The sequence below is a fragment of the Rhyacophila brunnea genome, unplaced genomic scaffold (assembly GCF_057557595.1).
Source record: "Rhyacophila brunnea isolate RB1 unplaced genomic scaffold, BYU_Rbru_1.0 scaffold_11, whole genome shotgun sequence".
Taxonomy (NCBI): Eukaryota; Metazoa; Arthropoda; class Insecta; order Trichoptera; family Rhyacophilidae; genus Rhyacophila; species Rhyacophila brunnea.
In genome coordinates, this window is record NW_028232763.1 from 31524240 (window position 1) to 31537754 (window position 13515).

Sequence of the window (13515 nt, forward strand, 5' to 3'; positions counted from 1 at the left end):
AAAAATGTCTATCGGTGAAGAAAAATATTATTTACATTTAATAATGGGTGAGAATATCCATGGAACTACCTACTACCTAGGTACCTACACCATTTTTAGATTGCTTTTAGTACTTCATTTAAAAAATCTTCACATAACGTCGTGAACGATAAAGCATATTTAACTTGAATTAATAAATTATTACTGTGGTTTTATTTTAAATCTCAATGACATAGTTAGGTTTTTTTTTCAAACTCGATAAATCTAAATATATTTTGTCAAGAACACTAAGGTTATAATATCTACTTAAATAAAAGTATATTATTAATTATATACCTACCTTTCTATTTTTCCGTTTTTTTTTTAATTCATCCGAATGAATTTTTATTTGAGTATTGCCATGACATAGCCTTATTTAAAAATATTATTCATGTACTCAATCGCAATCGTATTTAGAAAAAGAAGAGATTTCATACCTTCACTCAAATTCAAAATCGTCGTCCGTCGTCTCGGTGTAAGTAGTAAATCTAAATTAAATTAATCTTACATATCGAAAATATTATCATATTATATTGTTTCCTTTTATTTGAATAATGTATTTTTAAACAAATTAATAACAGCAGGCGTATTTTCAGTTTCATTTTTCAAGTAATAGTAAAATGTAAAGCTCGACAGAAACGATGTTTTGCAATATTCCCGCCACTATCAATTCATAAAATATTATAGTTTTAAATTTAAATTAACTAATTCTGATAATAGAATTAAGAAATGTCTTATTTACGTTATCGGTTTATCTACTACGTGATCAGTTTATTATCGTTTAATACTAATACATTTCTTTAGTGTCAGAATGTCAAGTATGGAAGAGAGTGACCAGAATGCTGCGGCCCCCGCCGTGCAGAAGAAGAGGCACAGACATCGGAAGAAGCAACTGTATGCCTCCATCTTGAAACAGATGGAATTTTACTTCAGTGACGCGTCGCTTTCTAAGGATCGTTTCCTCAACGAGCTCATGCAACTAGACCCTATGGTGCCTTTGGACACATTTCTCAAGTTCAACAAAATTAAAGCCTTGACAGATAACATTGCCGACATAGCTAAGGCACTGAGAGACTCCTCGCTACTTCGAGTTTCAGACGACGGGACTAAAGTAAGTAAATCTGTAAATTGTAGCTTCATCTCAATGAAAACAAATACGTATGACTGAAAAAGTTTAGTGTGCACTATTTATAGCGGATCTTAACAACCTACCTCCACCCTTCACCACTGCATAATATTATACGGTACAAGTCGGTCATTGGGAAGCCAGCGGCAAACACATTTTGAAAATAGCCGATATACTGAATTATTTGTTAGGTTGGGTTAGGTTTTCATTCTTGAATTCATGAATTTTGCCAAAATCAGCTATGACAATTAGCGTGGTTCCTGCTTGGCTTCCCCATAACCGACTTGTACCTATTATACATAGATGTAACTTGGAAGAAGTATTGTTCTTTAAAATTTACTGAACATGTAAGTAATAAATACATAATATAAATACCTATATAGAAATTTATCAAATATTTTGGTGCATGTTCCGCATCTACAGCATCTATAGTCTGCACACCACTAGCTGGCAATCATATCTCTACCAGAGTACTCGTGAAAATGACTACATAATGTTAACAACACTGTAGGTGACTCGAGTGACCCCGTTGGCGACGTACGATGCTGATTCTCGGACGGTATACGTGGAGAGCATCCCTCCTTCTGGTGGTATCGAATGGCTCACAGAGGTGTTCCACGTCTACGGACCTGTTGCCTACATTTCCCTGCCAAAATATCACAACACTAAACGGATCAAGGTTTGTATATTTACAATAATTATTGCATGTTTGAGGCTTTCACGGTTGTTTTTCATCGTAGTAGATTTTTGGGTTTCCACCGTGTGTCCTTCTTCCTTCTTTCCTCGACGTTTCGGGCTCATTCATCATAAAACATATCATCTCTTGATAATGGCCTCTGCAACGAGCCCGAAACGTCGAGGAAAGAAGGAAGTAGGACACACAGTGGAAACCCAAAAATCTACTACGATGAATAATTATTGCATTCATAAATGTCTCGTTCTTATTCGCATATAAGTATACAATGTATAAGAAATAATATAACATCGTTGCGGCCTCAAAACCGGCCATGTTTTTTTAGCCTCTTGGTAAGATAGTGTCTAATCTAATACTTTAAAATGGGTACGATATTCAAATTTATTTATTTTATATATAGTGAACATGACAAATAAATAAATTCTAAGCATTCATGACATGACATAAAAAATAAGTGTTAACAATATTGAAATAAGAGCGGCATGCACAATCTAAGATTTCGATCCTAAGGATAAGTCGCCGAAAAGCATGACTTAACTATAGACAATCCTGAGTATAGAGTTAAAGAATCCTTAACCATAGACTACTTTTGTTATGAACACGCCCCCTTCTGTATTACCATTTACCACTGACAGCTGCTGTCAAAATAAATTCGCATGTCTATAAAACAGTCCATACACTCAAATTCATTTAACGATGTATCTCAATATGGATATTGATAGTGTTAATTCGTTTGGCATGTACTTGCAGAATATTATTTTACTTTTATACGCCAGCCCGCAGAATTACAAGATGCCAGATGATAGAATGACACTTGACGCTAGTGTTACCATGTTAAAAAAATATCTTGCGGTGCCTGTGGAATCACGTATAATGACTTATAACGGAAACTTAAGAGTATTATAATTAAATATTAATATGTATTCATAGTTATTGCATTTATAAAATGCAGTTGTCATATTTTTGTCATCGTTTAACAATTATAAAATAATTTACCTAAACTATAGGAAAGAGAATTTTTAAATATGGTATTATTTTCAATAGAAATGATCTTAACTAAGGACAATGTTTCTGCATAGTGTTTTCTGCTAAGGAAATTTTAGTTATGACAAATGTTTCTGCATCCGCTCTTAAAATACAGGATAATATGAATAAATATTAAAAATAAAAGTAGGTCCATGGACTCACACCGAGTGAACTAGGTTTGGACCCTATCTTAAAAACTTATAAAACAACGTCCACCTAAACTCACTCTCACGTAAATGGAATATATCAAGATCTGAAGCATTTGATTGAAAATAGTTATTGCCCTCCCAATTGGCATTACTGATGACAGGTTAGTTCTGCACTTTGGGAGACAAACAACGGATACACCCAAATTGTCACACATGTCAATACTGCCAAGAATGGCAGAGCTTCCATTTTCGCCGCGTATAAGCCGGAAATAGTTTGTACCACTAAATAAAGATGCCTTCTAAACTTTAAGCTGCAATATGTAAGCATATTGTATGTTTATAGTCATACTCGTACTGTAAATATTTTTTATATGTGGTCAAGTGATAAAACACATTAATTTTATACCATTAACCCGGTCCGGTATTGTACAATAATGCGTAATTGTAAAAAAATTTGCAGGGTTTTGCTTTTGTTGAGTTTGTGAATGCGGAGGACGCTGGTGCGTGCCTGGACGCTTTCGCAAACAACGGATGCAAGCTGGCGACCACCACCCGACCTGACGCCCTTTACAGCTACCAGGGATTCCAGCCTGATCTGCCATCGGCCAAAACGGAAGACGACGTATTTCACCCCTCTAGTAAGACTGATTCAAAAGAACCACCCAAGAAGAGGGTTAAAAGAAAACACAGCGCTGAAAAATCTCATACAGCTGACATTGAAAAATCTGAGGATGCAACAATTGATAAACCAAAAGAAACATCTCAAGAGGAACATAAAGTTGAAGATATTTCAAAAACTAAAGAAGAACTTACAGAAGACTGTGATACAGATTCGGTGAGTTTTCTTTTAACCATTTGTTTCTACCTAGGTTAAGCGAAGGAATGTCTAAAGTCAGCCACAGACAAAACTTAATACTTAGCGGTATACTTACGTAATTTTTTGCGCAAGTAATGCCGGCCTTATAGCGTCTACACAACACAAGTGTACATGGGTGGTGTCTGTTTATGCTTGAACTGTATTACCGAAATACACTACTGAATCCTATCTTATCCTAGCAAGCATGCGCAAGTATATTATAGAACTTTATAAGCCATGAGTGTCTCGAAGTGTATACGGTATATTTTATCTTTGATAATAACAATACAATAATTTGATATAACGCGAGTATAATAAGTTGCGGGGTAATTTATACTGGAACTACGGCATAGTCAAATCATGTACCTAGTTCGATTGAATAGCTCACTTAACTCTATAGTGCTTACGGCTAACCGCATTTATACGTTTTCAAAGTGCAAGCAAGGCTACTGTAGTGAACTAGGTGAATTGGATCTCTTGACGAAGCCAAGCTCGACTCAATTCTAATTGATAACTGAAGGCCAAACATCACCTTATATAGTCAAATAGGCGACCCCTTCTCTGCCGTCTGTGTGATAACATTTGCTGCGTGCTATGGTGGGAGCCCCTGATAGTGGGAGCGTGTGGTAGTGGGGGCGCCCGGACGATGCTGCATGCGACGTCCGAATGAGTGAAAGAGAAAGTTTTCGACGGCCTCCGCGCTATAACACATGTTAATGTCTCATAATCATACACACGCTTATGTATTGATGTTTAATAACGTAATGCTGTTACGTTTGTAGCTGGCTTTACGAAACTTTATAAAAAGGGTATCTAAGATAACGCTAGTCAAATGCGGGTGTTCTGCCAGTGAGGAGATTAAAAATGTTGTATATACTATGTATATATAAAATATATTTTTTCCAATAAAGAAAAATATCCTCTCGTTTTATAATAGCGGTCAAAATAGATGGGTTGGATAATCCGTGTTTCAAGGGGTTGTTTTGACATGTTTCACCATTTGGCTGATACTCTTCATGAAGGAGGTAATGAGCTGGACATAACATCTTTCCGTAATGTAACCAGTTATTTGACAAATTTAACAGGATGATTTAATTATTATTTCACAGTAGATGATAATCCACGGAAGGAGAATTGAAAAGTGTTTCTTCACTTACCTCCTGTATCAAACTGTTCCCAGACTGAATTCATTGCACTGAAATTCCTTTTACCATTTGCCTAGATTTATCTTTGCTACATATTATTATATTTTTATTCAATACTAAACACAGACAAGATTTAAGAATGTTAGATTCTTTATTACTATACATCTTATGTTTCAGAAAACATCTAACATGCAGGAGGGCGATGTTCCTGCAAAAGAGGAAGCACCAGGTGAGGATGTCTCTGAAGGTTCCAAAGAGCCTGACGATGTTATCGACAAAACTGCCATCAAAAAAACAAAACCTCTGAGAAAAAGAAAGAAGAAGGACAGGAAAAAACCGCAAAAAGAAAGGGAAAAGGTAACATTTATGATCTTTCTTTAATTAAATCTATAGAAGAATACAACACAAAATAATAAATGTCTTAACTATATGTAAGAAGCATTATCATTATAGTTCGATCACAATAAAACCTGTAATTTATTATTAAAAACCAAATAAATAAATATACGTTCCTTTCACCACATCGAATGTTATGGATAAACAGATGGGGCTCTAAAATTGCAGAACATACCATTTGATTAGAATTATCTATTACTTTTGAATGGTACAAGGATGTTAGCTTTTACTTGTCTTCTATGAACACCATGAAAAACAGATTCGAGTGTCCTGGATGACAGCTAAACACCATTCACTGAATCTCTTTTATTACTAAATACATACTGTCTCACTACACTACTGCCATTGGACTTCATTGCCTCTTTTAGTGTTAAAAGAAATATAATATATATATTTTTTTTTATTATTTTAAATAGTTTTAAAGTTGTTTCCGTATCGAACAAGAATATATAATATATTTGCTAAGATAATATATATTGTCCTTTAATAGGGTCTGGAGGGTGCGGCACGAGGCCTCCAAGTTCTGTCAAAGCGGGATTGGAAAGTCCTGCGGAACAAGTATTTGAACATGCAACGGAAGCACATGAAAGAACTCAAACAGGTGTTACGAATGCAACACGCTTTGCCCCACCACTCTCTACCTGGTCCCATGCCACCAGCCGCATGTCCAAGTAATTATTACAATAATTATACAACTGGTATTCATTATTTTGTGCAACCGCTTGGTTCACATCTAAGCTTGGTTTAGTTTCTCTAAATTGTGGACCTTAAGTTTACCATTAACAAACTATTTCGTTTATTCAACAAATAAGACAATGTTATTTTATTGTTATTTTCCATTATGGCAACTCTAATTTACACTTTTCACCAATCTTTAGGCATTATACATACATACTTGTCTATAGGATGTAAACAAACTAGCAAAACACAAAAGGTACTTCAGATTTAATGAAATTAACAAGAAATAGGTTTGTTTCTATTTTGTTTATTAAAAACGTATGTATAAAAATATCGACTGGTGTTATTTAGTTAATTATAAATTAAATAAGTTTTGAGGTAGTTTCTTTTAAATATATATTGAATAAGTATTAAAATATGTGTTAAAAAGACAATTTGTTTTATGAATGGAAAATCCGCTGCAGCGTCGTGCAGTGAGTGGCCATAATCACTATTGTAAACTATTTTGAAGCGGCAACAAAGGAGGGTGAAAAGGGGAATTATAATTCTTCATACCTACACGCGCCTTAACTGTATACCGCTGGACCCTCCTTTCTTACGGCGGACACTCTCATAGTGGCCCATATGTGATGGTCGCTGTTGTCTCCGCCCAACAGTCATTCTCTCCATGTATAAAGCCTATGCATAATGATCATAACATGCAGAGGAATTAATATTTTTTAATGACTCCTCTCAAAAATCGTGTCCGGAAATATGCATTTGGCTGTATCATAGTTCACCGTGAGCTGTTATGAAATCAATATTATTGTATAATATTGAGATCAAATCCATGTCTAAATAGAACACTTAAAAATATGTAATAAAAACCGTCTGAATAAAGACAAGAAAATAAATAGGTCGGTCCGTAAGTAAATTAGAAATACAATCATATCGTATATTATATTTGTATAAAATTCTGAATGATTCAATAGTAGGTTAGCAAGTAGGTACTCTTATGTATTAAGTCGTACCTTTCGAATATTTATAAATAATCACAGCGTTAATATCAAATAAATTTTTACCAATCAATTGCAAATCAATGTTCTTATTGAATCTAATAAAATTGGAACATTACTGTCTGCAATGCTTCACGAATAATGTGTCGTTTTTTATCTCATTGCTATACGGCCATCTCTTTCCGTTTTGACAGCTTACGATGAACTGTGATATGGCAAAATGTAATACGTAAAATGTACATGTCACCCTCAAAGATAACCATCTTTCTCTCATCCTGTTTGCTGAGAGCACAGTATTTTGATACATACATTAATCCAGGAGGGCTTTATAGAGAGTTTTAATTTCCTTTCATTGACCCTTATTCTTCAAAAGGTTTTAAAGAACAAAATAGCACTTGTTTATGAGGTTGATTCAGTGGTCTTTTTCATTGCTTGTGTTATTTGTGTTTGTGACAAGGGTCCCAAGATAAACAAATGAGCACACAGTTTCAAAAACATTATTTAATATTTCAAACAATCTAAATCTGGTGATATGACATCGTTCATCATATATATTGTGTGGTTATCAGTTTATGAGAGCGGCGCAGTAGCGGATGTGGAAACTGAGGCGGCGCTTCCCGCAGTGGCCGTGGCTGACATCCCATTCGTGGAGGGAGTGATAGTGGCGGCCAAGCTGTCCGAGCCTTGCACCGATGTCAAGAAATTGAAGAGCGCCACGAAAGCCAACGTGCACGTCAAGTTTGTGGACGCCAAGGAGGGAAGCTTCGATGTTCACGTCAGACTCGATGACGCCGATGCTGCTAAACAGGTAAAACAACTATTATAATAGAAAATCTGGCAAAATCCATCGGAATGTCGAACCATTTAAAAAAAAATCTGAATGGAAGTAGGTTTTTCTTCAACATGAGAACAAATTCTCCATATCTGACCCCACCGTACGCATTAACCAGTTGAGAGAATCTTGAATTGAATAAAAATGTTACTATTGCTATCATATTGATGTCAGTGATTTTGCGATGTATATCTGTGTCTCTTTTGCAATGCTTTGCAATGTTCTATCCTATCAATTTTTATTTTTACAGTTAGCAGCGTCAGGTGTGTTCCCCGAGGCGAATGTACTGCGAGGCGACGCGGAGAAAGAATACTGGGAGGAACTGAGGCGACAGCAGACGGGCCGCTCCTCCAGCAAGCGAAAGATTCGCGGCCGGGACCGACTCGTAAAGAAGGCACAGGCTTTGGCCCCATCCCAACTCATCAACCAACCCGGAAAGCATATTCGATTCGATGAATGATCAGTCTTGTCATCCGCCTGTTTGTAAATAGAGTGATCAATATCTTTAAATTAAAAACATTGAATACTGATGACTGGTGAAATTTGGCTATGAATTTCATTCTAACATAAAGGGAACCGTGTTTCCATTAGCAAATCCATTTGCGTTACAGAAGAGATGTGCAAAATTTATGGTTTTACAATTCGTACAGCATGGCCATAATTAAGTATGCCCAAGATGATCATTCTTTTTCTATATAGATGTGGCGGTCAACAACAGCGTTATCGCACAATCGCCTCATCTACAGTCAGCACATTCTGCAAATGTGACATACTTCGATGAGGGTCAACAACAAAGCCTGGTTATCAAAACACCGCAAAGTTGCAACGGTGTGTTGGTCAGCATATTGCCAATGGTGAGCTACATCAATAATGGCATGCTTAATTTATCGATTAGTTTTTTAAATCGATGATTTTTTAGTAAAAAACGCTTGGGAGTTTTGACATAATATGCTAGGCTAAATCGGGCGGGAATTAAAGTGTTTATGTATGCAAGTACATATAAATAACTGTATTAATTCGCCACTGATCTACATGGCAGTGATGAACTAAGGGCCGAGAAAAACTAGGAGACACTTTGTCCAGCAGTGGATCGACCAATCTGATGATGATAATAATACAACCTACTCATATTCAGCATAATATTATGGTAACTACATATTATCATTTCTGGCACTACAACCCTCGGCGGGTCTTGGCCTCCTGCAAAAGTTTTTCCATCTTGCATCCTTTATCCTTAAATTCTTGTAGCGCAATCCAGTTAATCACTAATAACTATTAGTCTTTTGTAAACTCAAAAATGTACATAAGAATTAAGCACATACTTTTATAAATTTTCGTCAATTCATAATATGTTCAAGATTTGTATATAAATGTATTTTAGTTTGCTGAATTCAATAATGCATTTGTTTTCTCCGTAATTACGCATGCAGGATTTCAAATGGAAACAAACATTTTTATGTATCCTATGTAAATTTTAATGCATGCATAGTGCAGTATTATCTCAATTAATAAATTTACGTTTATTATAATTGAAAAAATAATTATCATTGGAATGTTTTATTATGAATAAAATAATGAAAAGTGAAATGAGAATTTCCACGAGGCGTTTAATCCAATAGTCATACAGTTAAATCCAACAATGATAATCATTAATGTGTTTGTATGCCTTAAATTTATTGGTTACAGGATATGTTTGTTTTAAACTACAACTACTTAAATATATATAGTTGCCATAGAATATATTATTTTCTATATTGTTTAAACCTCCTGTAACAAAAAAATAAATATTGAAACTACTTTTATATGGTATTTGTTACCAACTATATTTTAAACATAATATTATATCGTTCTCAAAGATGGTGATAAAAATTTATTTTCATGCTGCATTATGTTTATAAATATATTAAAAAGCTAATAAACAATTTATCTTTGTTTCTTTAACCTTTCCCTTAGTGTGCTTATAAATTTCGTTCTACCCTGTGCATTCACATTGCGTTACCATACAATATGACAGTATTTAAAATGAATAGCTGATTTTGGCAACATATATGCTCTTATTTAATTTGTAAAACTTCAGTGTCTTCAGCACCTTTACCTCCTGTAACAAAAAAATTAATATTGAAACTACTTTTATATGGTATTTGTTACCAACTATATTTTAAACATAATATTATATCGTTCTCAAAGATGGTGATAAAAATTTATTTTCATGCTGCATTATGTTTATAAATATATTAAAAAGCTAATAAACAAACAAACAAACTTCAGTGTCTTCAGCCAAAAATAATACATATTTTGATCAAGTTAAATGATCAGATCAAACTGACTTGCTTATTTACTCCAACAAATCGTGACGTACGTCTATTCCTTTGCGCATTTAATTCAACTGTGCGGCGTCCAATCCTCCCGGAGGCCAATTGGGTCGGCGTCCAATTGGGCCGGCGTCCCGATTGTACCGGCGGCCAATTACCGGAGGCCAGTTCGCGGTGCCAAATCGTCCCATTCCCAGTAGATCATGGCCTACTAGAAATTAAAAATGGCTGGTATATAAAATTAATAATATGCCTGTATATCTCTTAGGCCATGGGTATTGGGAATTATTCTTAAATTAAAATCAAAACTAAATTTTTCATTAATTAAAATTATAGAAACTAACGCTATAAAACATGTCTGATTTCAATGAAAAATAACGTAACTAAAGAGCCATTACGAATCTATAGAAATTCACTCAATACGAAATATTAAATTAAATATCTTTGAAGCTTTGGCAGTCTTATTATTTTGTATTTATTTCTTTTGCTGCATTCTAAATTTATTTCCAAATAAATTGATATTACTTAAGCGTCAATTACATTGAGCTTCTTTACGAGCTGTTTGTTGGCGAATTTATAATCTGCCTGTAAAGTTGCCCAGTGTAATCATTGAACAAGCTAACAAGCAGTTGTAAACACTCTACCGAGAAAAGTTGAAAGCCGGTCAACTTTACACGCTACACGCCGGCGTGTGGGCCTACTGCGTCAGCGCAGTAGAAACCTCCCGGTAAAAAAACGAACTACGAAGAACGAAGCTTGTGGCTTCTCAGCGAACGGAAAGTTTTGTGTATAATCATCAAATCACAGTAGCTGAATCGCCGCTTTTAAATTCGTCAACAAATAGCTCATAAAGAAGCTCAATGTAATTGACGCTTTACTAACTTCACCATGTTCGATCCTTGATCATATGTGCCTCCATAGAGTAGAGGTTGTATAAATAGATTTGTTTACGAGAAATGGATGTAAGCCACTTACTCAACCTATTAAATCCATACTCTGATTCCAAACACAAATTCGAAAACAATGTGTACATATTTGCCTGACTATGGATTCGAACCTGGAACTCACGTCATTATAATCCGACACTTAAGCCGCATGGCCATTATGGGCATCATCAATAAGTTGATATTAATGAATTCGTTTCATGTGTGGGCAATTATCTGGTACCGTATCATTACATAGGTGTATTAGTGTATGAATGATATTGTAAAATATATTGTTGTACACTTCATCCACTTGATCCACTTGGCCCACTTCATCCACTTGACCCACTTGAACTACTTGTCACACTTGACCCACTTGGCCCACTTCATCCACTTAAACCACTTGATCCACTTGTCTAACTTGATCCACTTGAGCCACTTCACCCACTTTATCCATTTCATCCACTTGAGCCACTTTATCCACTTATCTCACTTGATCCACTTCACCCACTTTATCCACTTGACCCACTTGATCCAATTCACCCAATTCACCCACTTAAACCACTTGGCCCACTTGACCAACTTGTCCCACTTTATCCACTTCATCTACATGACCCACTTGAACCACTTGTCTAACTTGATCCATTTGGTCCACTTGATCCACTTCACCCACATTATCCATTTCATCTACTTGAGCCACTTTATCAACTTGATCCGCTTGACCCACTTCACCCACTTTACCCCCTGAACCACTTATCCCACTTCATCCACTTGAACCACTTGATCCAATTCACCCATTTTACCCACTTGACCAACTTATCCCACTTCATCCACTTGATCCACATGACGCACTTGATCCAATTCACCCACTTGGCTCACTTTATCCACTTCATCCACATGACCCACTTGATCAAATTCACCCACTTGAACCACTTGATTCACTTGTCTCATTTGATCCACTTGGCCCACTTTATCCACTTAACCCACTTGCCCACTTCATCCACTTGATCCAATTCACCCATTTCATCCACTTAAACAACTTGTCCCACTTTATCCACATGACCCACTTGATCCAATTCACCCACTTGAACCACTTGTCTAACTTGATCCACTTGAGCCACTTCACCCACTTCATCCATTTCATCCACTTGAGCCACTTCATCCACTTTATCAACTTGATCCACTTGACCCACTTCATCCACTTGATCCAATTCACCCACTTGACCAACTTATCCTACTTCATCCACTTGATCCACTTCATCTACATGACCCATTTGATCCAATTCACCCACTTGGCCCACTTGATCCACTTCACCCACTTTATCTATTTCATCCAGTTGAACCAGTTGTTTCACTTGGCCCACTTCGTTCACTTCATCGACATCCCCCATTTCATCCAATTCACCACTTATCCCACTTCATCCACATGAATTCCAATTCACCATTTTGCTCACTTGTCTTGCTTGAACCACTTCACCCACTTGATCCACTTCATCCACTTTATCCATTTCATCCACTTTATCCACTTGACCCAGTTGAACCAGTTGTCTCACTTGGCCCACTTCGTTCACTTCATCGACTTCCCCCACTTCATTCAATTCACCACTTGAACCACTTGTCCCACTTTATTCATTTCATCCACTTCACCCAATTGACCCACATTACCCATATTCTGTAAACACTTGGGCAGGGGCGGCTCTACCTTAAGGGCTCGTAGGGACCATCCCCACATCGTTAATATGTCAAATATACACGTCCGATATTTTTATCATTGTCATAATACCTCCTTAATCACACGATTAAATAATCTATTTCATTTGTTTTATTCATCTAAGCCCGTCGCAATTTTATACAGATATATATTATAATTGTAAGTAATTATGTAATAACATAATGATGATTACCTACGCGCGGTATTTTAATAATTAATTAAATTAAAAACGTCCTATTTCACGGTGACCTATGTACACATTAAAAAAGCTATGGCGTCTATTTTATGCTGACCACTCAGTCTCACCCGTCACCGCGGTACAAATCTCGTCCTACAAAGGATGTAAATATTGTAAATGCTTTGCGTTAGTATGCGCATACTGGGGATCGAACCAAATAACCCCTAGGTGATTAAAAACGCTCGCTTTATGTAATTGTTCAAAACTGATACTTAATGGTAAATCTATAATAATTATTTTTATTAATTAAGTTAATATTTTTAAGCACGCTTTTTAGATTTTATTAAGTAACGACTCAGATAATCATATTATTTATTCTGAAAAATTACCCATTTCCTCAACGGCAAATAATTATCAACTATAGGCGCGACGAAATTTTTGACTCGCTGCCATTCGGAAAGAGAACTTCAAGCTGG

At 35.8% G+C, this 13515-nt stretch overlaps 1 protein-coding gene across 1 annotated transcript; it reads left to right on the forward strand.

Annotated features, from left to right (window-relative positions):
• The first annotated feature begins 459 nt into the window (after positions 1 to 459).
• On the forward strand, positions 460 to 9839 carry LOC147078580 (la-related protein 7-like). The gene is made up of 8 exons (XM_085957440.1): positions 460 to 493; positions 823 to 1129; positions 1656 to 1823; positions 3474 to 3848; positions 5192 to 5371; positions 5901 to 6081; positions 7653 to 7891; positions 8166 to 9839. The coding sequence occupies exons 2-8, from the start codon at positions 830 to 832 to the stop codon at positions 8373 to 8375; spliced, it is 1653 nt and encodes a 550-aa protein (XP_085813566.1). The 5' UTR covers positions 460 to 493; positions 823 to 829; the 3' UTR covers positions 8376 to 9839.
• The last annotated feature ends 3676 nt before the right edge of the window (positions 9840 to 13515 follow it).

Coding starts and splice junctions, on each gene's coding strand:
- LOC147078580 (XM_085957440.1), top strand. CDS start 830: ATGTCAAGTATGGAAGAGAGTGACCAGAATGCTGCGGCCCCCGCCGTG. Junction 1,824..3,473: donor ACAACACTAAACGGATCAAG/GTTTGTATATTT, acceptor AAAAATTTGCAG/GGTTTTGCTTTTGTTGAGTT. Junction 3,849..5,191: donor AAGACTGTGATACAGATTCG/GTGAGTTTTCTT, acceptor CTTATGTTTCAG/AAAACATCTAACATGCAGGA.